At 36.6% G+C, this 25,266-nt stretch overlaps 2 protein-coding genes across 5 annotated transcripts; both read right to left on the bottom strand.

The window, feature by feature from the left end:
- Window positions 1-131: 131 nt before the first annotated feature.
- Window positions 132-17,502, bottom strand: LOC132606435 (GATA transcription factor 28-like). 4 transcript variants are annotated; one of them, XM_060319929.1, is made up of 8 exons: window positions 17,109-17,502; window positions 8,468-8,551; window positions 8,255-8,388; window positions 3,755-3,865; window positions 3,462-3,567; window positions 2,939-3,074; window positions 576-647; window positions 132-474 (listed from the first exon to the last, which is right to left on the bottom strand). In XM_060319929.1, the coding sequence occupies exons 1-7, from the start codon at window positions 17,397-17,399 to the stop codon at window positions 625-627; spliced, it is 885 nt and encodes a 294-aa protein (XP_060175912.1). In that variant the 5' UTR covers window positions 17,400-17,502; the 3' UTR covers window positions 132-474; window positions 576-624. The 4 variants fall into 4 exon arrangements, with proteins under 4 accessions (XP_060175912.1, XP_060175911.1, XP_060175914.1 ...); XM_060319928.1 differs by lacking the exon at window positions 2,939-3,074 and having other exon boundaries at window positions 17,109-17,498; XM_060319931.1 differs by lacking the exons at window positions 132-474; window positions 576-647; window positions 2,939-3,074 and adding an exon at window positions 3,081-3,235 and having other exon boundaries at window positions 17,109-17,501.
- Window positions 17,503-18,991: 1,489 nt separating this feature from the next.
- LOC132606434 (beta-ureidopropionase) lies at window positions 18,992-23,925 on the bottom strand. Its single transcript, XM_060319927.1, has 6 exons — window positions 23,606-23,925; window positions 22,170-22,277; window positions 20,865-21,053; window positions 20,536-20,763; window positions 20,245-20,469; window positions 18,992-19,569 (listed from the first exon to the last, which is right to left on the bottom strand). The coding sequence occupies exons 1-6, from the start codon at window positions 23,726-23,728 to the stop codon at window positions 19,207-19,209; spliced, it is 1,236 nt and encodes a 411-aa protein (XP_060175910.1). The 5' UTR covers window positions 23,729-23,925; the 3' UTR covers window positions 18,992-19,206.
- Between the last annotated feature and the right edge of the window lie 1,341 nt (window positions 23,926-25,266).

The following is a 25,266-nucleotide window of genomic DNA, read 5'->3' as shown; positions in this document are numbered from 1 at the left end:
GTGTTAGGCGAGAGGTAAAATTTAGAGACCACCAACTTGAAGGGCAAAAATTAAAGACCACCCCAAATAAAGGGCAATCAGCGCAAAAAAAAGCATTTATATCATGGATCAAAGAGACTATTTTAAAATGCTTTGGTGCTTAAATGAGTTGTATATATCTGGGATATGGATTCACAATTAGTTACATTTGAATACCAGAATAGAACTATAGATGGAAAGACCTAAAAGTCTCGGCAACAAGATCCTTCATGTATTTGCCTAAGTTACAATATCTTATGTACAAAAGTATGCAAGTTTGGCAGATATTAGACGCATAACATTTCAGTTCTTTCACCTTCAGTTCAAAACCCGAAAGAGGTCACCGCAAATAAGAGCTCTCTATCATCGTTCAGATGGAAGCACTATGTTCTCATCATCTGAAGTGATGATACCAGCAGCAGCCATAGCATCTGATCCATTAGCTTCACCGTTGCTCTGGCAGTGAAAATATCATAAAAAGTTTAGTTTAGTTTAGGTCTTGAGAAACTACACATCGAAGGCCACACAGAGAGCGAGAGAGAGAGATGGAGATGCACCTGTTCCAAAGATTTTAAAGAATGTTCCTGAGCTCCTGTAGTTGAAACTTTAGTAAGATCTCTTAAAATCCCCTGCAAAATCACAAGGAGGGCAGAGCCACATGACCATTCATAAATGATAAAACCAGATTACTGGACATGATAGAAATGACTTTTTAAGTTCTGATTCGAACTTAAATCAAAACTTGATAATAGACGTCGCGAGAAAAACAGTGTTAAAAGCAAAACGACATACATTTCATGAACATTTTGTATGCAAAAAAAAAAAAAAAAACCCAAAATGTGATTGGTAGATGAAGGACTATTTTGAAGAAAGCGTCCCAAGGGCTAGCTGATGGAACTGGGGCCTTTTTAATGGAGAAGAAGCAAAAGCAGCGAAAGGAAAATTAAATACTCAATTATACACTTCCAGAATTCAACTTTTGTAAGTAGGAATCAAAAGATAAACCAGCATTAAAGGGAAATAACTTGCTAAACACTTGAAGAATGAGATCACTCACCACCTAAGAGGTAACAAATCTCTAGAAGAACTTGATTAGCAGAAGCATAACAATTCAATGCTGAGAAAAGATCGGGCAAAGTTTTACTGACGAGCAGGAAGTATATATAACTCTTTTTAGTCATTTAAAGACGTAATTTTGTAGTTTGTACCCTTTTTTTTTCTCTTTTCTTTTTTTTTTTTGGGCAATAAGGCAAGGTAATTTTATTATAAATAGTACAAAAAGGTACTGAGAACAGATAAGTACAAGAGTAGCAAGTAGTTTGTATTATTTTGTAGGCTACAATACTTTACACGCTTATTTTTACCAACTAAGAAGATGGTTGATTTCATTGTTATCTTTTGGAGCTGAAGACGTTTTAACACTGTGCAAATATGCATATTGCGATTACAAAGTCATCATAGAAAGCAACTCCCTGAAAAGGGATCTCAGGGACAGAAAGGTAATATGTCTAGTTTTATCCACACTCAACCAAATAGAAGCGCAAATATAGTGCTGTCGGAAGGCGGATAATTCCTAATTTTGAGTTCAATAGCCTAATGGAAAAAGAAGAGGCACGCTTAACCGCAGATTCTTTTTTTAAAAAACAAAATAAATAATACATTCTCTACAAGGAGAAACTGCAAGATAAGGTGCTTAAATGTTAGCAGTGCTGCAGAGACAATAGCCATGGCAAGTAAGTCAAAAGATAATCCTTTGAAAGCATAGAATGACACTAAATTAAAATGTGAATATAGAAGAGAAACAATGACTAACTAAGATTGTCAACAAAAGTTAACTACAAGATAAGTTGACAATAAAAGATACAGTTTAATGAAAGATACCGTTGGCGGTGGTTAATAATACAGCCATTCTTGCAAAACCAGGAGACAATAGAGTTGATTTCATCTGTCCTTCAACTCTTATCTCATTTTTCAGCTTTTCATATGCAGCTTTAAGGGTCAATTAAGCACATATCTGAAGTTGAAGCCTCTTTTCAAAGTCAAAGGCGTCCTACTTTTGTTCTTGATACCTAATACAGGCTTGTTGTTTATAAAAACCACATAATTATCTATGATCTTTCCTTTACTACTTTCTTTTAAAGGTTCAAAATCTTGTTTCATGATGTCCATCAAGCAGTTTTTCTATAACCGTGGTGTTCGGGCCAACTTGCGCACACTTCGACTAATTCCACAGCCTGCTACCTCCCACCATCAAACATTTATTACTGTTGAATAGATGGAACACTTTCATTTACTTGTTTAGTAATGTAATCCCTTTCACGTGCAAGCCTGATTCTTTATTTATTTTTTCAGAGCAGGCTCGTGCAAACATTTCTTCGATGAGAGGCAGTGAGACTCCCCAGAACTCTACCTACTTCGACAACATGTATATGGTGTGTATTCTCCCATCTAAAAGCTTAAGTAGATAAAGAGGAGCCACTTTTATTTACTTATTTTAGGACTACAACAGGTACCAATAAACTGATGGCAGGGTTGATAGGAAGGTTAAGAAACAAACAGGTTTTTATCCATGCTTTGGTGGCATAGTTCTCAGAGATCAGGTGTATGTATTGACAGTCTATTACACATCAAAGGCGAAGTGAGTGTGCATATCAACTTCTGTTTCACTAAGTATAGAGATTAAAATTCAGTTTTGTATTAGTCTGCTTCCTGATCAACAGATTCATAAACTTCCTTTGTGATAGATGACAATGCAGTAAGTCCTAAGCAGTCTAAAAAGTCCACAAAACTGCTGATCTGAGGTCTGACTCTGCCTTATTCATAATAGTTTTTTCTTTAAGGAAAAAATTAAAGTAGTTCTGTCTAATAGTTTTTTCTTTAAGAAAAAAATTGAAGTAGTTAAGGCAGAACTACTACTTACCAGCCATGTTCCACTGTTTATTCAGGTTTTGTTGCAAATGACAATATGCAAATATTATGCGACACTTCTGGCTCACTCTAGAAGGTAGTGTCCAGGTCAGCTTGTGTATCTTGACAATTCCACTGGATACCATTACCTACCACCAACACAAGTACCGGATAATTCTGCTCACCAAGGCTTAGCCAAATGGGAAGAATCACCTAGTGTTTATTGTCTCTGCTGAATTCGAATTTGAGACCTCATGGATCTCCTCCAACTTCATTGACCACTAGGCCGCACCCTTGGATTCACACCTTCCTACCTAACCCAGTTTCATATCAGCAAATAATGCCTTCCAAAATTTGGTCAAGGGACCCTGCTTATCCCTTAATCAAAGAAAAAAAGAATAGTACAACATAACACAATACTATTTTACATAATGAGGCTCGTTTAAATGGCACAAAACGTCAAGACACAATTATCAATATTTGAACTGACAAGTGCCAAAACCAAGGAGAGTAAAGTCCTCAAACTCAATACTAACCTTATTGGCCCACGTAAGTCCACAGGCGTTGCACAGTGACCTTGGGCCAGCTGGTCCACGACGCATCATAGGAGTGGATTTCGAACTAATTCCACAATGTCTACATCTGTTGAGAAAAAGAAATTAAGATCTCAGATGCTGCGTTTGTGTGATTTTATCAGTTCAACTCAGCCGCCATACAAGTTTGGATCTTCTGGTATATAATGGGTCAACAGGTTATCAGTATTGCTGTCTGACTTATTCAACCGAACAGAAACACATACAACTACAAAACTAGAAAGTCTGACACTCACGATGTTTCCTGTTCTTCTTGGCTAGAGCCTGCATTCCCCTCTACAGAAGAAGAAACAGCTTCATCAGATACTGACTTGGAAGATGTAAACTGACCCTTTTTTCGCTGCATCCTGACAACAAATCCAAGATCTGTGAGATGCAATAGACCAGAGATCAATTCGACCAAAATTACTTAAGACTATTCCACCTAACTAGACCCCGCACCTTAAAGAATAGGCAAAGACTGAACTTTAGACTTTCAAATAGAAAAAGACAACGACCAAGTAACCTCCCTACAAAAAGTATGGGAAAAGAAGAAAAAAGAAAAGATATTGCATTCACAACTGGTCTGACGCTCAAGATGCCTTCATCATTTACACCGTCAGTCCGTCACAAGCCACAATTAGATGTCACTACAAACATCTTTTAGCAATAGCCATTTTACCTCCATAGGAGGCGAGTTCCAAATTGACATGCCACCAAATTAAAGATTGAAACAAGCCTTACATGAGAGATAAGCCAATGGAAGATTCCATTTAATACCATTGAAAATGTGTGCGTACATATTACAACGACCAGCTTGACACCCAGAATCTACCAACCAAACCACCCTGCAGATTCGAAGAGAAGACTGGCCACTAAGTCAACACATTGACAAGGTATATGTCACACTAGTGTGCAAATGCCATTAAGCTCTTTCAAAGTTTCCTCCAATTATCATGTCACTGAAAGTGCATATCCAGTCATGGCATTGGTGACTCCATTATAAGTGTAAGGAGGTCAGGGAATTAAACTATGTCATATTCACATGTCAAGCAATGGCTTATTTATGGTTAAAATCTTTAGTTCATGTTCACTTCCGCTAAATACATCCTCTTTCTTTCGTTTGACAGGAGGGTTGCCCATGCTCTGCCACTCATGACACTCTGTCCCTCCTCTGCTTGATGGATGGTACTTTGGCTAAAGCATCAAAATCTACAGCATTGAATCCCCTTCAACTGGAGCTAAGAGGCATGTGCTGAAGTTTTTTCCTTTTTCATTTTTGGATAGATGGCATATCTCCACGACTTTCTAACCTTTTGTTATGTTTACATAAACTGATTATGTTATCCAATACTTTCTAACCTTTTGTTATGTTTACATATAACTGATTATGTTTATCAACTTAGTGGTATCTACATTTCCCAAAAGTTTATTTGGAGCTTGCAGATTTGATTACCGGACAGTCCACAAAAGAATCATAAATTAGTACCCAATGTATCCTGATCAGAAAAATCAAAAGTAAGATAAAACTAAGGGATAATTTCATAAACTTCCCACCAGGTTTCCTTTATAACACCTAGGGGTCGTTTGGTATGCTGGACAAGCATAAATAGTCCTGGGATAAAAATTTAGTACCGCGTTATCCCTTGTTTGGTTACTAATCCAGGGAAAGTTATACCAAGATTAGAAATAGTACCGGGATAAGTTATCCCTACTAGATGGTGGAATGATAGTACCAGGATTAGTTATCCCTGGATAAAACAATGAAAATGATAAAAATACTCCTGAGGTCCCTCAAACCTTTTCTACTAAATAAGGTGGAGGATATTTTTGTAAACAAACAACTTCATATTTTTTATTTTTTATTTTAATTTTTGACAAGGTAACATTTTTATGTATTAAACACAAAACAGTACATAGAGCCCGTTTGGATTGGCTTATAAGTTGCTTATAAGCTGTTTTCAGCTTTTTTGAGTGTTTGGCTGGCCAGCTTAAAGTCATTTTGTGCTTAAAATAAGCTCAAAAAAATAATTGGGCCCATTTGACTTAGCTTATCTAAAGCAGCTTATAAGCCAAAAAAAATTAAGTTAGACTACCCCAACTTATTTTTTTTTAGCAGCTTATAGGCATAAGCCCAGCCAAACAGGCTCATAGTCTGTTTCTAACAGTAAACAAACAACTTAGAAATTATGCAATGCATATAATTTTTAATACAACAAATCAATAAGAAATAATATCAGTATAACTAATCCCGGTACAACTTATCCCAACATAACTTGTCTTCAAACCAAATGACCTGTTATTTCCCTTGTGGTTTGAGATATTACACTAACCTCCCTTATTTTGATTTTTTGTAACCAAACTAGTTTTACTATTCAATGACTGGGAAATTGTGCGGGTCATAGAATTCTACAATATCCTAGAAACATTCAAAGGCCCTTCAGAAACTGTAGATTGTTTAGTTTGGCAGGGCAATAAACATGGAAAGTTCACAGTAAAGGGAGCCTATAAGGAATTCGGCAGTCCCATCAACCAGTCTTTGGCCAAGGAAGCTAATTTGGAAAGCTAAAATCCCTCTGAAAGTAGCTTGTTTTGTCTGGCTTTTGTCACAACAAGCAGTGTTAACCCATGTAAACCTAAGAGCTTCTCATCTATGTTCAAGATGTTACTTGTGTGTTTGAAGAGGTGGAGACTGTTAATCATCTTTTCCTGCATTGCAAGATCACTGCTCAGTTATGAAGACTATTTATTTATCAACATGAAAGGAATGAGTTGGGTGATGCCGGGGAAAATTGTTCATGCTTTGGAGATCTGAGATAGCTACAGCAGCATCTCTAGACAGGAGAGATGGACTATTATCCCTGCTTGTATCTGGTGGCAGTGTGGAAAGAAAGGAATCAGAGATGTTTTGAGGGCAACTACAACTCTACTCAGAAGCTGAAAATGAATTGTTTGGTGTTGTTCTATTTTGGTGTAAACAGGAATACTTGGAAGATCTAGATTCATCTATGGGTGTTTTAGATCCTTGTAAGTTTTTGATATAGGATTAGAAGATCTTCCCTGTAATCCCTTTGAAAGTATGGATACCTGCATTTTTGAAGCAGGGCTGATTTTTTTCTTGAAACTGGAAACTGTAAAGGAAGGATGCAACACTTGACTCGATTGATTATGGAGGAGACTCATAGTTCGAAGTACTCCATTCACCCCGGGGCTACAAAGATGTATCATGACTTGAAACAACATTATTGGAGGACTTCCCCTGGGGTCACCCTTTGAAGCAGGGCTGATTTTGTGATATAATACAAATGTTACCTTTTCAAAACAAAAAAATAGTAAAAAATCATGTATATTCCAAGTTTATTCAGTAGCACTTACTTCACCTAAAACTTGTCAATATTGCAATATTTAGGCTAACATTTCAAATCTTTCTTATATCTAAATAACATTAGATATAAAATTATGAGTAGCACCTCTTTCGTTATGTTCTTGCAATCATGCAGTTTAATTAATAGCGGTGTTTATGATTGAAAAGCACATTTCTAATTTATTGTTTCAGGGAATAAGAATAATAATTCTTTTTTGAAATTCTTATAGCTATATAAGATTTTTGAAGAATTCTCATTGTCAAACTTTATTAACTGCATTTAATTTGAAGTAATCTATACTTTCCTAGCTAATTGTGATTTGATAGCTGCAGATTTTTTTAGTTTTTCAGTGTTTGAGATGGAAAATTTCAAGCACAACTAAAGAAACTATACCTTTTTTTTCCCGAAATTGGTAACATTACTAAAGAAATTAAGCACTTCACCAGCAAAATTAGATAGCTGTGAATTGGGAAAAAACTTGCAATAAGTTAGAAGCATCCACTACCAACATTTTGAGCACAATAAATCAGGAAAAAGAAAAACAGGAAACTAGAAAAGAAGATGAAAAGAATAAGGTCTACAAGGAGCTGTAACTTGTACAGTTACAAAAGGGTAAACTTGGAATATACATAATTTTTATTATTTAAACCCGTTTGGTTACAAAAATATCAAAATAAGGGAGATGAGCGTAATATCGTTAACTCGAGGGGGGTAAGCGTTATGAAGCCAAACATGAGGGGAGGTCTCTGAAATTATCCATTAATCAAGAAAAAGTACCTGATATATCAGGGAAAGGAAAAACCACTGATTTTTATCTCTTCATTTTTTCTTTTATGAGTCTTACTCACTCCAAGTCACAAGCAGGAGACTCGAATTTTAGAAAGAAAAAAGAAAGACCCGAACTCATTTATACCCTACAATTAGCAGCACAGCAATAACCGAAACTTCTAGCAATCCGTAAAAAGCAAGAACTAGCAGAAAGGTATCACAAAAATATGCCTTACAAGGAGCAAGTTGTCATTTTTCTTCTATGAAGTGGATATTTATAGGTGAACAAGTTATAGTAGCAGACGGAAAGAGTTTGCTAACGTTTCAGGCAGTTCTTTGTTCTCACACACTCCATCACATTGCTACTTAGAGCAACAAGAAGAGATGAATGTAAAGCACTAGATAACGTACTCCAACAACAACATACCCAGTGCAATCCCACAATTGGGAAACTGTATTTAGTACTCCAATTCCAACTAAATTAGAGGTAAGTTCAGTTAGAGACATAATGAAAATTGGTGGAGACGAATAGTGATTAGTCACGGTACATCAAACATGGCAGAATTTCATTTATCTCCAACACTTCCAACGTAATTTTTAAGGAAATAAATGAAGCTGTATTACCTAAGAGCAACTTCCTTCCGAACAGTATATCGAATCTTTTTATCGAAACATCTTTCTTTCCTTTTTTCCCTAAAACGACTCAAAGAAGCCGCCCGTTGCGGTTGATTCAATCTTCCAGAACTTTCACTTGAAGCCTATGGAAATTGAAGAACTGTAAATGATTGCAAACCAGCGTAACAACAGAATACTACAGGTAGGGAGTAAAATGCATACCCTATGATTCTGGGACGCCATATTGACAGTAGGGATGCCAGTAGGGACTTCATATCCCCCCAAAAGCAGCAGCACGGCCTGAACCTGAAAATCAATGCAGACCCAAAAAAAATTACTTCTCCATACAGTGCTCTCCGTAAAGACGAAATTATTCATCATTCCAACAAAAAAAGACCTAATTAGAGTGAAAAAAAACCATTTAAAATTCATTTAGCTGACCCCGTTGGGATTGAGGCCTAATTGATTCAAGATTGATTCATCAAAATGCTTGTAGATAAGCGGACAGTAATTCGAACAAACTAATCAAGATCAAAGTCCACCCATCTCCATAAAGTTTTGAAAGTTACTAGTCACTCCTATATTTTATTTTATTTTATTTTATTTTTTGCTAACCGTGGTGTCCGAGCCAGCTTGCGCACACCTCGACTAATTCCACCGGATACCGGTAACAGGTACTAGGTAACTCTATCCACAAAGGCTTAGACATATGGGAAGAAATCACCTAGTGTTTTTGACTCTATTGGGATTTGAACCTGAGACCTCTGGTTTCTCCACCCACTTTATTGATCACTAGGCCACACTCTTGGGTGCGAGTCACTCCTATATTTGGAGAAGCAAAAACTTTTGTTGACCCCTTTGCTTCAAAGGCTAATCAAATAGTCATACCAACTAGGGATGGCAGCGGGGCGGCGGGGTGGGTGCGGGTTTAAGGCTATGCGATGTGGTGCGTGTTTAAGATTATGCAGGGCGGGGCGGGGCTGGTCTATATGTTGCAAATTTCTCTCCCAAATTGACTGACTGTCTTGAGCATCTTATCTGTTAAAGATATTTTTTTGTTTTATTTTTGTGTGGTGGTTTATGCTCTAATGCAAGCATTTACATTGAACGCCTTATCTGAGAAAGGGATATTAACTCTCTGATTCAGTTCATTACTATAACCGCTGAATTGGCCAAAACAAGAGTAGAATCACATCGCGTCAACATTGTCACAGTGTCTTTAATAATTAAAAAATTATAGTTGTAAATTTTATTCAAGAATCACTGGCCATAGCACACTCAATATTAGGAAAAAAAAAAAGAGCCCCTGTAGCAAATTACTTGCTCTTAATTTGCTTCACTGACTACATTAAAAATATCAATTTTAGTATCAAATTCATTTAAAAGAAATTCAAAAAAATATGCGGGGCGGGTTTACGCGGGGCTGGTCTATGCTTACGCGGTGCAGGTCTATGCGGGGTGGGTTGGAAACTGAAGTTTTTGCTTTGCGGTGCGGTGCGGGGCTGGGTGGGTTGGAGCCTTCACGGGTTTGCCCCGCACCGCCCCGCTTGCCATCCCTAATACCAACTCATCATTCACATACAACCAAATCTCAAAAATTACCAATTCCTGGGTCTTGAATCACCTCAATTACAAAAGAAAAATTAACTACACCTCAATCCCAAGCTTTACAGTCGGTGGTAAGCATCCTCTATATTTATTTTGCTCCGTTTGGACCCATTCACTCCGTTAAAGCAGATGTTTGCCTGGACTTATATGTCACAGAGCTTCCTACAAAATCTAGTTTTTTTCAGTCCTCGTGGAAACCATGTAATGTTATCCATGAATATACTACTCCTTCCATCCAGTTTTACTTGTCCTATATACTAAAAATAGTTGTCCAATTTTACTTGTCCACTTTAGAAAACCAAGAGATAATTTACCACTTTTGTCCTATTTTACCTTTAGTAATAATAAGTCAATTTTTCCAATACTTCGGAATTATACTACTCCCTCCGTCCATTTTTACTTGTCACCTATTGACTTACGCCTATTAAGGAGCCAAAAATAGAATGACAAGTTCACCACATTACCCCTAATTACCTAATGGTTGAAATCAATTAAAGCTTACCAGAAAAAATGTGCAGCCAACTAATTAAATAATGGGTTCCAATAATTCACATATTCCCCATAAAAAAAATAGTGTTGGTGCCAAAATAGTTTTGAATCTTCAACCTTTTTATCCAAAATATTGGAGCCTTCAACTCTAACATATGTAAAATTTTCAAGTTTTTTTTGAATACTAGTGTATCAGTTCTTTTTTTTTTTTTTGGGTTTCTCTCTCCATTTCTCTGGCAAAATATTCTCAAGATAATAGTCGCTAACTTACAATATGTTTGTAGTAATAAAAAGTATAATTCCGAAGTGTTGGAAAATTTGACTTATTAATACTAAGGGTAAAATAGGAAAAAAGTGGTAAATTATCTCTTGGTTTTCTAATGTAAATAAATAAAATTGGACAACTATTGTTAGTATACAGGACAAGTAAAACTAGACGGAGGGACTAGGGAGTAGTCCAACTTGGCTGTTAGGAATCAGTAACCTGGAAATTAAAGTTACTTTGAATGTCTTTACTGTTTTATTAAGTTTTCGTATTGTCATTTTAGTCCTTTAAGTTTTTGCTTTGTGTTTTGCAATTCAATCCCTAAGGTTGTTAGGAGAAGGGACAGCTGTCACTAAAATCCAATGCTGGATTTGTATATATCCAGCTGCTATGTACTGCTTTTGTCATCTATTGAATGAAACAACTTTCTTCTTTCTCAATTCTTCTCTGCTTCTTTCTCTTTTCTTATTTCTGTAGAATTTCTCCTGAAATTCATAGTAACAAGAGGCACTCTCTTGTTACAAATGGCATCAGAGCCAACTGGGCTCATTGCTTCCGCCGCCATGGTTCCGATTTCAGATCTTCAGAGCTTGCAAAATGATGTGAAAGCCATGCAAGTCCAACTATCTTCATTTGTTGAAGATTCCGGGAAGAGGTTTGAAACAATGGAAACAACTCAGACTCACTTTCAATCACAGTTAGATGAGGTCCGAGAAGCTAATAAGAAGCTGGATTTTATCATCTCCAACATGGGATTGGCCTCACGAGCAGGTTCTGCCCCTTGCACACCACCAACCACCATTCAATCTTCTCAACCTATCAACACCAACAGCTCCTTGCAATCTGTTCCACCGGGAACTTCTGTTTGTCCAGTGATTCAAGAGATTGGAGGAACATCAGGTAACAAAACCCCGATTCAAAATACCCCTTTTACTCCTTCCACTTATCCTATAGGCAGAGGATTCACTTTTCCTCCTGCTCCAGTGTTCAATAGCCCTCCAATTTTTCAAAACCATCCTTACACACCTACTGCTTCTCCTCTTTTACCCACACCTGTAGACCACACTGATTCTTCTTTAAAAAATTTGAAGCCTAAAATTAATTTTCCAGAATTTGATGGAACCAATCCAAGGGGTTGGTTGAGGAAATGTGAGAAATTTTTTGAACTTTACCACATTCCTGAACATGAGAAGCTAAACTATGCTTCTGTTCATGTTAGGGATAGGGTAGATGTGTGGTTGGATAGTTATATAGTCAACAATAGAGGAAGGATAACATGGGCTAAATTTTGTGTTGAAGTCTGTAGGAGGTTTGGTAATGTAAGGCCTCAAGATATTGTGGATGAGTTTAATAAGATAATGCAGGCTGGCAGTGTTGATCAATATCAGGAAAAATTTGAGGAACTCACTAGTTACATGTCCATTATCAATCCCTTGTTGAATGAAGCTCATTTTGTGTCCAGTTTCATTAGTGGCTTAAGACCTGAGCTAAAACCTTTGGTGAAGTTAGCCAATCCCTTAACCATAATGGATGCATATGAAACTGCTAAAGTATATGAAGAATCTTTTTCAGCCTTAGCCTATCTTGTTTCCCCTCCCAGACAACCTCAATACAACTCTTACCCCAGAAATCCCTCAATTACCTATCCCAGAACCCAAACTAATCCCAAACCACCAACTTTACCAACCCCAAACCAGCCCTTAAGATTGACTTACCCCACTCAAAAACCAAACCCAAGAGCTGCCCTCAAACCAAACAACTTGGAGACTCTTAGAACTCAGGGACTTTGTTATAAATGTCATGAGAAGTACTTCCCCGGACATCAATGTAAACCTAAGACCCTTCATGCCATGGAAGGGGTGGAAGGTGAACCAGAACCGGAAGTTGAAGAGTTTAGTGATGTTCCAGAAACCTTGGAAGAGCCAGTGGAGGAACAAGCTGAAATATCAATCAATGCAATACTTGGCTTGTCTAATACTAGTAGTCCCCATAAGACCATCAAAATTATGGGATTTGTCAAAAAGATTCCAATAATTATGCTCATTGATACTGGTTCCACTCATTCATTTGTGGATCCTATTGTTCTTAAGAAGCTTAACAAACAGGCACAATTCTTGTCTAAAACAATGAAGGTAGTGGTAGCTAATGGACAAATCTTAACTTGTGATAAGATTTGTACTGGTTTTAATTGGAAAATGCAGGAGGAAGGGTTCATTTTTGACATCAGAGTGCTAAAAATTGGTGGTTGTGACATGGTACTAGGAATGGATTGGATTGACATGATTGCTCCAATCATTCTGAACACTAGACCCTTGAGTTTATCATTCTTGAAGGAAGGAAAAATGATCACTCTACTGGGAATGACAAGAAAACAAAACATATCTCAGGTGGATAGCAATGAATTATACAAGATGCTCAAGTCAGGCATCTGTGAGATTATGGAAGAAATGTGTATGATCAGTCAAGGTCATTCCTCAGGTGGTGGGAACCAAGCAGGTTCAAAGATAAAAGCACTGTTGACATCTTTCACTGATGTGTTTCAAGAACCAACTGAATTACCTCCTGCTAGAAACTGTGATCATGCTATTCAACTCACTCAAGGAGCTCAGCCTTTCAACCTAAGACCATACAGGTATTCCTTTGACCAAAAGAATGCAATTGAGGGTATAATACAAGATATGCTTAAAGCTGAGACTGTAATGCCTAGTCAGTCCCCTTTTGCTTCACCTGCTCTATTGGTTAAAAAGAAAGATTCTACATGGAGGTTGTGTGTCGATTATAGAAGGCTAAATAGCATGACTGTTAAAAACAAATACCCTATCCCTATTATCGAAGATTTATTGGATGAGCTCAATGGAGCCAATGTTTTCTCAAAAATTGACCTTAGGGCAGGGTACCATCAAGTGAGAATGAAAGTCAGTGATGAACATAAAACTGCTTTTAGAACTCACCATGGTTTGTGGCAGTTTAGAGTAATGCCTTTTGGATTAACAAATGCTCCTGCTACTTTTCAGTCCCTTATGAATGATGTGTTTCAGTCTCAATTAAGGAAGTTCATACTTGTCTTTTTTGATGATATTTTAATATATAGTAAAAATGAGGAGGATCATTTCAAACATCTGGAAGTAGTACTGCAAGTTCTAAGGCAGCACAAGTTGTTTGCCAAACAAAGTAAATGTGACTTTGCTCAATCACAAATTGAGTATTTAGGACATATTATTTCTGGAAAGGGTGTAAGTACTGATTCCAGGAAAATTGCTGCTATGGTGGACTGGCCCCAACCATCTACACTCAAAGAACTAAGAGGATTCTTAGGATTGACCGGCTATTATAGAAAGTTTATCAAGAATTATGCAATCACAAGCAGGCCTCTAACTCAGTTGTTAAAAAAAGGAGGTTTCAAATGGGGACCTGAGGCCTCAAAAGCTTTTGAGGAACTGAAAGGAGCAATGACAACAGCTCATGTTCTTGCATTACCGGATTTCAATAAACCATTTGTGCTAGAAGTGGATGCTTGTAATAGTGGCGTGGGTGCTGTACTAATGCAAGAAAGGAGACCTTTGGCTTTCATGAGTCAAATGCTGAGCAAAAGGCATATGGGTCTGTCAACATATGAGAAGGAACTCATTGCCCTTCTGATGGCAGTGGACAGATGGAGACATTACCTTCACCCCAACCACTTCATCATCAAAACTGACCATTTTAGTTTAAAGTTTTTGCAGGAACAAAAGATCAATACTTGTTTACAACATAAAGGTTTGACAAAATTGATGGGGCTGAGCTATGAAATTCATTACAAAAAGGGAGTGGAAAATCTGGTTGCTGATGCATTATCCAGGAGAAATGAAACAACAGAACAAGCTCATTTCCATGTAATCACTCAAGTACTACCATGCTGGATTGAAGAGGTCCTCAACAGTTACAAAGAGGATCAGAATATCACTCAAGCCATTACTTCCATCAGTGTTGATCCCAACAGCAATCAGAATCTCAGTCTGCAACAAGGCTTATTGCGGTACAAGGGAAAGGTTTGGGTTGGCAACTATGGAGAGTTAAGGCAGCAACTAGTAAGGACCATTCACACTTCAGGATTAGGAGGTCACTCTGGAGTAATGGCTACTTATCAAAGAGTGAAGGCTGTGTTTTACTGGCCAGCTATGATTGAAAACATTAAGAAAATGGTGCAAGAATGTGATGTGTGCCAAAGATGTAAAGATGAGCAGGTGGCTTATCCAGGATTGTTGCAACCACTACCTATTCCTGAGAGAGCTTGGGAACACATTTCTATGGACTTTATTGAAGGATTACCAAAGTCAGAAGGGAAGGATACTATTATGGTGATTGTGGATAGGTATAGTAAGTATGCTCATTTCTTATCTATATCTCATCCTTTCACAGCTGCACAGGTTGCAAGAGTGTTCATGGATCAAGTTTATAAGTTGCATGGTCTGCCTAAAAGCATTGTCTCTGATAGAGACAAAGTGTTCCTTAGTTATTTCTGGAAAGAATTATTTAAGCAACTGCAGGTTCATTTATTGTATAGCTCAGCCTACCATCCTCAAACTGATGGACAGACAGAGAGAGTTAACAGGTGCTTAGAGAACTATTTAAGGTGTATGACTGGGCACAAGCCTAAGGATTGGCACAAATGGTTAGCCTTGGCTGAGTTCTGGTACAACAGTAACTATCATTCTACATTAAAAATGACTCCTTTCAAAGTGCTCTATGGTTATGACCCTCCCCAACTTTCATTTGAGCTTATAGCTCAGTCTAATGTGGCTGCTGTTGATCAAGTATTGAAAGAGAGACAACTGATGGCCAAAGTTTTAAAGGATAATTTGGAGAAGGCTCAAAATAGGATGAAACACTATGCTGACAAGAAAAGAACTGAAAGGGAGTTCAATGTTGGTGACTGGGTATTTTTGAAATTACAGCCTTATAGGCAAACTTCCATTGCAATAAGAAAGAGTCTCAAATTAGCTTCAAAGTTCTATGGTCCATATCAAGTTTGCAAGAAGTTGGGGCCAGTTGCTTACGAATTGAAGCTACCAGTTACAGCAAAAATCCATCCTGTCTTTCACATTTCTCAACTCAAGAAGAAGGTGGGAGCTCACATTGTTCCTGCTGTTGATCTACCAATCTCTTCACCCGAAGGGCAACCACTGGTAGAACCAGTTGCCATACTTGAAAGGAGGATAGTGAAGAAAGGCAACAAGGCTACAACACAAGTTTTGGTGCAGTGGGCAAATTTGCTACCTGAAGAGGCCACTTGGGAGGATTACCAGTTCATGAAGTCTCAATTTCCAACATTTGATCCTTGAGGTCAAGGATCTGAAGGAGGATGGATTGTTAGGAATCAGTAACCTGGAAATTAAAGTTACTTTGAATGTCTTTACTGTTTTATTAAGTTTTCGTATTGTCATTTTAGTCCTTTAAGTTTTTGCTTTGTGTTTTGCAATTCAATCCCTAAGGTTGTTAGGAGAAGGGACAGCTGTCACTAAAATCCAATGCTGGATTTGTATATATCCAGCTGCTATGTACTGCTTTTGTCATCTATTGAATGAAACAACTTTCTTCTTTCTCAATTCTTCTCTGCTTCTTTCTCTTTTCTTATTTCTGTAGAATTTCTCCTGAAATTCATAGTAACAAGAGGCACTCTCTTGTTACATTGGCCTTTTCCAATAAGTAATTAATTGCATCATCAACGACCCTACATTAATCCATTTTTTGCTATATATTCTTGAACTTAATACACTTGCTTCTTAGTACTACAAACATTGTGTAAGTTAGCAACTGTTATCTTGAGAATATTTTGCCTAAGAAATGGAGAGAAAAACCAAAAAAAAAAAAAAAAAAACTGATACACAAGTATTCAAATACTTGAAAATTCTACAAATGTTAGAGTTGAAGACTCCAATAATGTGGATAAAAAGGTTGAAGATTCAAAACTATTTTGGTTCCAAAACAATTTATATGGGGAATATGTGAATTGTTGGAACTTATTATTTAATTAGTTGGCTGCACATTTTTTTGGTAAGTTTTCATTGATTTCAATCATTAAGTAATTAACAATAATTAGGGATAACGTGGTAAACTTATCATTCTATTTTTGATTCCTTAATAGGAGTGCCAAGTCAAATAGGTGACAAGTAAAACCCTAGTTTATCCTATGCTTGTCGAAACCAAGTAATTATCCAGGACCAAATATTAAGCAGAACACATCATGATAAGTGAGCCAAAAGCTTCATCTCAGAAACACATTTAACCTCAAATTAGATGTAGAATTCTTCAAATAATTCATAATTGATTTATCAAATGGTCACTCAATTAATAGTTGTTATCTCAAAAAGTCACATTTCTTCAACTGAATAATTGACGTAGCAAAAAAGCGAGTTTATTTAGCACAGTGGAAAAAGACGATCAAGATTATTCCCAAGTAAAACCCTAGTAATTATTTTCACATGAAGAAGAAGAAGAAGAAGAAAGATTCAAAATGTCTACCTTTTCAGGTGAAACGGCATCGTAGACAAAGACTTCGCCTTGAAACGACAGCATTAGCTGATCGCTACTACTTCCTCCATCAACCATTTCCGAGCCAGCAGGTACATACAGCGCGTCATTTGGAACGCCGCCTTCCAGCGCGTGGTGGTGGGGAATGTGGTCTTCTATGGACTCCACTCCTCCGGCGGCGGTGACGTCGTCATCGTCGTGTTGGGCGTGGGGGAAATGAGAGTGTGTCTGTGGGTGTTGTAGTGCTGAAGGGGTCACTGTTTCTGTCTCTCTTGTGTACATGATGATGATGGTATCTCTAATTTCTCCCAAAAACTGCAACAACCTTGTGTATGTATATTCATTCGGCTTAACGCATATGCGCCCCTAAACTTTGCCCCTTTTTTAATTTCGACACCACCTCAACTACTTATTCCTATTCAATTCCTGAATTCGTATTCAACTGTTCTATCAAATTTCATAAATCTAATTTTTATTAAAAGCAAAAATTAAATTGAAGAAATAAAAATAGAGTAATATTTTAAACATGTGATAAGCTATTTTTTAGGTCATGAATGTGTCAAATTTCTGCTAGTTCTGCTTTTTCACTGCCAGCTTAATTAAGAACTACTCTTTTTCCTCCTCTCAATTGCTATTAATCTTAGCTAAAAGATGACATAATTAAATTAGAATATATATATTAACATGTTGCTACATTGAAGATGAAATATGTAAGTTGAATTGTATATGATACAAACTTAAAGACGAGTTCAAGGGTTTAATAGGAACAACACTTAATTGAGATCTCAAAATGAAAAAAATGGATAAGTTTAGAGGGCCGCATATGGATTAGGGTTCGTTTGGTTTAAGGTATAAGGTGTGTTATGTCAGCATTAATTTTTATACCATGTTTGGTATAAGGTATAAATTAGTGCTGGGATAAATTTATACCTTATACCAAATATGGTATAAAAATTAGTGTTGGGATAACCCAACTTATACCTTCTTATCCCACTTATATTGGGATTATTTTATACCATCTTTTAGATGGTATAAAATAATCCCATCTATTGGGATAAATTAGTCCCGGGATTATAATCCCGAGACTAATGAGTCCTTAAACCAAACGACCCCTAAGTCTATTCATTCCTTTGAAGTACTTGTATTGCCTATTTGGGCCAAGCTTTTAAAAATAGCCTCTTCTTTTTCTAATAAAGGTAACAGCAAAAAAAAAATTGAGAATCATTTTTCTTAAAATATTTTTGGCTAAGAAGTACTTTGCCTTTGGTCATTACAGCCACGCAAATATCTATTTAGACCATAAATTTTAAAAGTTTACCTTTCTTTCTTAAAGGTCATGCCTAATCAAATTATATCACATAAATTAAGATGGAGAAAATAACGAGGAGAGAGATATATGTTTAGATGTGCAACTATGATTCTTGTTTATAAACAGAACTAAAATGCAGTATCTCTTCCAAGTATCTTATTTCACATTCCACCTCGCATAAAACAATAAATAAATTGCCACATACTTGAGCGTGTATTATTCATGTGAAAAAAGAAAAAAAGAAAAAAAAGTGGAACCGAATTTTCTCTTGAATAGAGATGTTTTGGCTCAACTTTATCCCACCGAGGGACCAACTCCATTTTTCACCTTGAATTAGTCAAAATATGCGGAATTTCTTGTACAAAATAATGTACTAAGTTTTATGTGAAAAGGTAAAATAAAACCAAAGTACTGTTAGTACTCGCTCCCATCTTAACATAATTGTATTTCTTATTCACCTTATACTGTTATTACCTACCGCATCGCATGCACAACCGCTTCATCCTCTTCCACAGGCATGTAGTTATTCCAAGTTGATGATGTTAACACAACTATGAATTCAGCATTTGTACAAATTCCACAATTTATTGTAAATATGTTCTTGAACGTACACTTATGACCATAAACTTGGAAACTTAGAGCCTGTTTGGCCAGCCAAACACTCAAAAAAGCTGAAAACAGCTTATAAGCAACTTATAAGCCAATCCAAACGGGCTCTTAATTATACTTTACAGATTGTCCGAAAGCATTTTTACCTGCTTTTCTTCCTTAATGATCAACTTAAGCACTCTTATGTAACAAGGGATCAGAAATGACTTGTGGCTCAAAATCCGGCTTTACATAACGAGCGAGCAGATCAGCATAGACTTCATAACGAGCAGTCATTCGAAATCCCCACTTGTCCTTAAGCTGCCGGCAAAGGTTGAGATCCATGTCCGATATCAACAATCCATCCTTGTGACGGGACAGAGACGGTGTACATGAAGCATCTGGTGCAGAAAAATGACTGGAACCATAGAAATGCCCGAAATCTGCATGTTGTGGCTTTCCATCTCCTGAAGTGAAGGGGTTGGGGAAAACTTCTGTTCCGACACGGTTAATTGAACCAACAAAATAACTATTTGCAATTGCTGCATTGCGAGCCTGTTTCCAACACAATAACAAACAAAAAGTCAAGAAACTAGATGTTGTTAACCGATGGCCTCGTTAAAGGGTGATCTCTTAAGGTTATATTTTATTTTTTTTGGAAAAGGGTCCAAAAACAGTCTGAACTATTCGAAATAGGTCAACTTTACCCTCCATTACATTTTTTGGTATAAAAATGCCCTCGCTGTTAGTCAACAAGCTCAAAAATGCCCTCCAACTACCCAAGTAGTTGAAAAATACCATTCCTACTAACGATTGCCCAAAACAAGGGAAAAGGGCCAATTTTTGTCCTCGAACTATTCGAAACGGGACAATTTTGCCCCTTAATTGTAAAGATTAAAGATCTGAGCAAAAACTTATATTGGGCATTCTTGTGCCAAAAACTTAATGGAGGGTAAAGTTACTATTTCAAATAGTTTAGGTGTTTTTTTGGCCATTTTCCCTTCTTTTGTTTCCAACATTTTCCACAACCCAAGTTTAGTCATTGGTCAGTACGAGTATTTCTTTTCAAATATTGTCAAACTCAGGTTTAATTCTTTGTAACTGACAGTGTTATAATTGGTTAAGGTAGCTTCCTTGGAATTTAACATCTCTCTGCTCAAACTACTGTGATACTCAAAGCTAAACACCAACTTCATACAATTTTAGCATAACAGATAAAGGAAATAGTACCTCTATGGGCCACATTGGTTCACTAAGGTCACCAACAGTAGCTGATGGGTTAAAAACAATCTCTGCGCCATTTAACCCAAAAGCTAACCAGTTCAGAGGATGGTGCCTTCCATAACATATATTAACAGCAATCTTGCCATATGCTGTCTCAAACACAGGATGGCCAGTGTTCCCTTCCATATAATATGTACTCTCGTTGAAGTCCCCTACTCTAGGTATATGATTCTGCAAATTTCAATGTATTAGTTTCTGAAGAATACCAAATGTTATAATTTGGTTAACGGGATTTACCTTCCGATGTTTCCCTATTATGTTACCATTATTTCCAATTATTACTGCTGTATTCCACAGGGTTTCTCCATGGTTCACATCTCTCTCAAGAATTGGACTAACGATAACCATGTTATATTTTTGTGCAAATTCCTGAAGAAATTGTGTTGATTCTCCATCAATTGGCTCAGCAAATTCACACCATTTTTTCTCACGAGTACAAAATGCAAATGGCATCGTCCATGCCTCCTGCATAGGAGTAAAAGAGAATATTGTGATTAAACTCTGAAAAGGAGATAAAATCATCAGACTTAAAAAACTAAGACTTAAAAAACTAAGTCCAAACTCACTTGCAAACATAGAACATTGACTCCCGAAGAACCTGCAGCATCAATTATGGGAGTTAACTTTTGAAAGATGGCCTTCCTTTGGTCCAGGAAAGGTGCAGTTGTGGGTAGATCAACAGAATTCTGAATGAGGCCAACCCTCACAATCCGAGGTCCTCTCAGTGACTCTCTGTCAGCAGAAAAGCTAAAAGCCTGCATTTATGTGGAAAAAAATGATGCATTGAACAGTGTAAGATAAAAATAAGGGTGTGAACTGAGAAAATTTAGTCATGGACCAAAATGGTGGTTTTGTCCCCTCCCAGGAAGCTGTCCTGTGATCTGCCTAATCAGCCTGATGCATACTACCATAGAATAATTGATTTCTCATGCGAAGTAACTACAAATTTATAAAAAGTAAAACACAAATCTTCTCATTTTCCCATTATCTCCACCACAGGTTGCCATATCCACTTAACCATAAATAAAACGACGTATCAACTCCCAACAGTAGATTGAAATCTTCTTGTCTTTTGAATCTCTTTAGCTGCAGCAATCTATCCCCTGTAAATGATATTATCTCCCTTTTAGATTTTATCAGCTCCCTTTCCATGGTTTAGAAACCATACTTTTGCTTCTGGTTAAACTCACTGATCTAGCAGTGGAAGTTTTTGTATGTAGGAGTTTAACCATGATCATTTGTGTACTTACTTGCATCTTCTTGATGCCTTTTTAATACAACTACTTCATAAATAAAAACTTAAGTTTCAAGCGAGTGCAAAATCCCAGAAAATCATTCCGTACGGCCATCATCCACCTTTAACTTTTATTCTTCTCATGATCAATGGAAGAACACCTTTCAATTATTTAATTCTGAAAATTATATAATCCCCTTTTCCTAATCCCTTTTACCAAGTAGATAATGTTCGCCAGGTTGACACGTTTTACGAAGTTATGAACATGTTCAACAAAATAATGATAGAAATAGCTCTACATCTTACTGGAATTTGCCCATTTCAATGTTTTTAAGCATAAACAGACGCACTCTGAGCACAAAAATAGGTCAATTCAAGCTACCACTGAGCTATTTTGTTCCAGACAGCAGAAGGTCTCTATTCCAAATTAATCCAAAAAAAAGAGATAGAAGAGAATTGAGTCAAATCTTCAACATCAAATTCACTCTGCTTTTCTTCTTAGGAAGCTGCCTTTGGCGAGCAAATTTCCTACTTTAGCAGAATTCGATAAACCTAACTACCAGCTCTCTCCCTTTCTAGGTAATCCACTTGGTAAACTTCACACTCTTATTCTAAAGCAGAAGATGTAAGTGCTCACCTGAAGATCAAAATCATGTTCAGAAGAGAGAGCTTTGACAGGCTGCGTAAGAGCAATAGGCTCAACTTCCTTTCCACGATTTAGCCCAAGAAGTATGCGACTGACTTCCTGCAAAGTAAAACTTATTTTGTCAGCATAACCAGAAAACTCAAAACTTAAGACCTCACCTATTCAAAACTTTGACTTGGTACTTTCTCAATCAAGACGGATGGTTCCCTAACCCCTTGACAATTATCCTAAGTAGGATGGACCTTCTCAATACCGTACTCACTGGTAAATAGCCCAATACATATTCGTGAATCTCCGCATAAAATATAATCAGAAAATGTAAAATAACAAGATTTTTTTTACACAAGATGAGTATATCACTAGTTCATACACACACATTACCATCTTGACCTAATCAATCTTAAACAACAAAAACCATCTCAACCTCTTTCAAGTTAGCATATCCACTGCACGGTGCCCCGGGCTTGAATTAACAATTTTGGAGGGTAAAAAAATTCTGGAGCTCTCAGAAAGTGCAAATCCTTATCTTATTATGCAAAGTTGAAAACTAAACAAAGACAAAGTTAAGCACTGAAAGACTACCCATCTGATAAGACAAAACGTATATAATTAGGGCTCAATCCCAAACTAGATTTTGACTAATTTTTTATTTTTTAATAACCATGATTTCTGGGCCAACTTGCACGCACCTCGACTAATTCCACGTGATACCGCCGTACCTCCCATCAGAGTTACCAGGTAACTCTGTCATCAAAGCTAGGACAGACAGGAAGAAATCACCTAGTGTTTTTTTTTTTATTTTGTTCTCAATCCACTTTATTGACCACTAAGACACACCCTTGGGCACTAGTTTTCGACTATAAGAATCTTCAATATCAATTCCGCTCCACATGAACCCAAATTTCATTCTAATACTCAATAATTTGACTTTCACGACAATGAATTTGATACAAATCATCACCCCCTACCTTTTTCCAGTTCAACTAGGCTATACTAGTTTATTACAAATATCCTAATGCAGCATATAAACAGATCCAGGACACAACTACACCCACTAGTTTGTTACAGTTGATACGCAATAGTAGATAGTACTCCCCTATCCCAATTTAGTTCAGATTTCGAGAGTTAAATAAGAAAATCTTTGATTGCGGTTAATTTGCATATCATTTAAATATATTAAATTATTAATTATTGTGACTTATAATACTTTTTACGTAATTTTTAAATATATGAATTATTTTAAGAAAACTTAAAATATCAGTATGTCCGAATTCACGGACAAAAATAAAGAAGTGTGACTTTCGAATTTCGAAATCCGAACCTATCATTCAATTGTGTACAGTTCAAGTCGAAAATTTCACAAAGTGGATCAACACATGCATATTAATAGGATCTAAAAATATTGATTTTTTTTTTTGGGGGGTGACCTGGAAAAGTTGGGGAGGGAGAGAAGCTTGAAGTAGATGATGAAGAGACTCAAACCCACAAATCGAACCATCTTTTGGGTTTTCTTGGGTTGTTTCTGTTTTTCCATTTTCTGTCATCTCCATTTCTGCTCTTTCTTGATGAATAGATGATTTGACTGCTTGATGGCTTTATTCAATCAACAAACAAATACAGATATAGTGGTAGTTTATGTATATTTTAACTTCACGCTTTGAAAAATAATATCCTTAACACCCGTTTGGATGGTGATTTCCCGAGGTTCATTATTATTGAATCCTTTGATTCTCCGAGCTGGATTATGGATGGGATCACATGGCCCACCGCCATTTAGTTTTATTTTAGGTAAAATTATGCAACTAACTATTTTATTGTAGCTTCTTACCATTTATAAGTATTCTTTTAAATATTATCATTTGTAGTTATATTTTGATAAAATAGTGTATATTTTCGCGTGTCAACAAATACACGAGAACATGGTAACAAAAAAAAAGGATCCTTGATTTTAGCTTTTAACGGTGGAGCTATTAAATTAGATATTAATATTATTATTTTTGATGTATTTTAGTGATTTTTTTTTGTTGATGTATTTCAGTGACTTTTTTTATGTATTTCAAATACATTGTGTACATTTCAATTACATGAAGTCAAATACATTCAAATTTTCGTATATTTGAATGGATTTCAACAAGTACATTCAGATACAAGACAAAAAATTCAAATACATTAAAAAACAGTGTGTTTGGCTATTAACAAAATACAATAAAAAATACACTCAAAAAATACAAAAGAGAAATACATTAAAAAACAACGTATTTGTGAGATGTAGATTTTTTGAATGTATTTGTATTTCGTTTTTAACAAATACACACAAAAATAGAAAAAAATACACACGGCCAGATCTGAGACACCACCACCACCAAAAACCCTAATCTGAGACACTACCACCACTAAAAATCCTAATCTCTCTACCACCACCAAAAACCTAATCTCTCCACCTCCACGTCATTTTCTCCTCCGCCATCTCAAAATCAGTGTCATCGCCTCCACCACCAAAAATACACACGGTCAGAACTGTGTCATCGCCGTCTGCATCTTCTTCTTCCTCGCCGAGTCTTCATCATCGTCGTCTGCATCGTGTGCCATCTTAGGCCACTCAATCGGCGGGTGTTTGAGTAACGATCTGACCATCTTCTTCCTTGAAAGTAACGATGCAGATGGCGAATAGAGTGAAAAGAGAGAGAAAGAGAGGGGTGAGCACAGAGGGAGAGAGAAAGGGGCGGCGCGGCCGTGGTGGTGGTGGTTGAGAGAATGGGAGAGAGATTTTTTAGGGTTTTGAGAAATGAAAAATCTGAAATGGGTAGTAATTGAGAAAAAAGAAACATATATGTATTTGAGTATGTATTTTTGATATAGCTATCAATTGTAATTTAGAAAAGTTAATTAGCTACTAAATATAATTAAATAAAAGGGTAGTTAGTATTAATAATTAGGTCTTAAAAGAAGCTACAATGAGTAAAAATTCATTTGTTTTAAAAGATATACCAATGCTACCAAATTTAGCGCATATTTGAGTTTCTTGCCCACAGTAGCCCATCTTCAGTTTAAACAAAAATTACTTGTCAAAAAATGACTCATTCCCCTC

Source organism: Lycium barbarum, chromosome 8 (genome assembly GCF_019175385.1).
Source record: "Lycium barbarum isolate Lr01 chromosome 8, ASM1917538v2, whole genome shotgun sequence".
Taxonomy (NCBI): Eukaryota; Viridiplantae; Streptophyta; class Magnoliopsida; order Solanales; family Solanaceae; genus Lycium; species Lycium barbarum.
The sequence above is the reverse complement of the archived record's forward strand: the minus strand, read 5'-3'. Positions and strand labels throughout refer to the sequence as shown.

Bases quoted from the DNA above. Each gene is read 5' to 3' on its own strand.
- LOC132606435 (XM_060319928.1), bottom strand. From the start codon at position 17,399: ATGTACACAAGAGAGACAGAAACAGTGACCCCTTCAGCACTACAACAC. The intron at 8,389-8,467 runs GTATGCATTTTA...CAATTTCCATAG, and splicing joins TGGCGTCCCAGAATCATAGG to GCTTCAAGTGAAAGTTCTGG. The intron at 475-575 runs GTGCATCTCCAT...TTTCACTGCCAG, and splicing joins CTTTAAAATCTTTGGAACAG to AGCAACGGTGAAGCTAATGG.
- LOC132606434 (XM_060319927.1), bottom strand. From the start codon at position 23,728: ATGGAGATGACAGAAAATGGAAAAACAGAAACAACCCAAGAAAACCCA. The intron at 21,054-22,169 runs GTGAGCACTTAC...ACATAAATGCAG, and splicing joins AACATGATTTTGATCTTCAG to GCTTTTAGCTTTTCTGCTGA. The intron at 20,764-20,864 runs GTGAGTTTGGAC...ACTCCTATGCAG, and splicing joins TCAATGTTCTATGTTTGCAA to GAGGCATGGACGATGCCATT.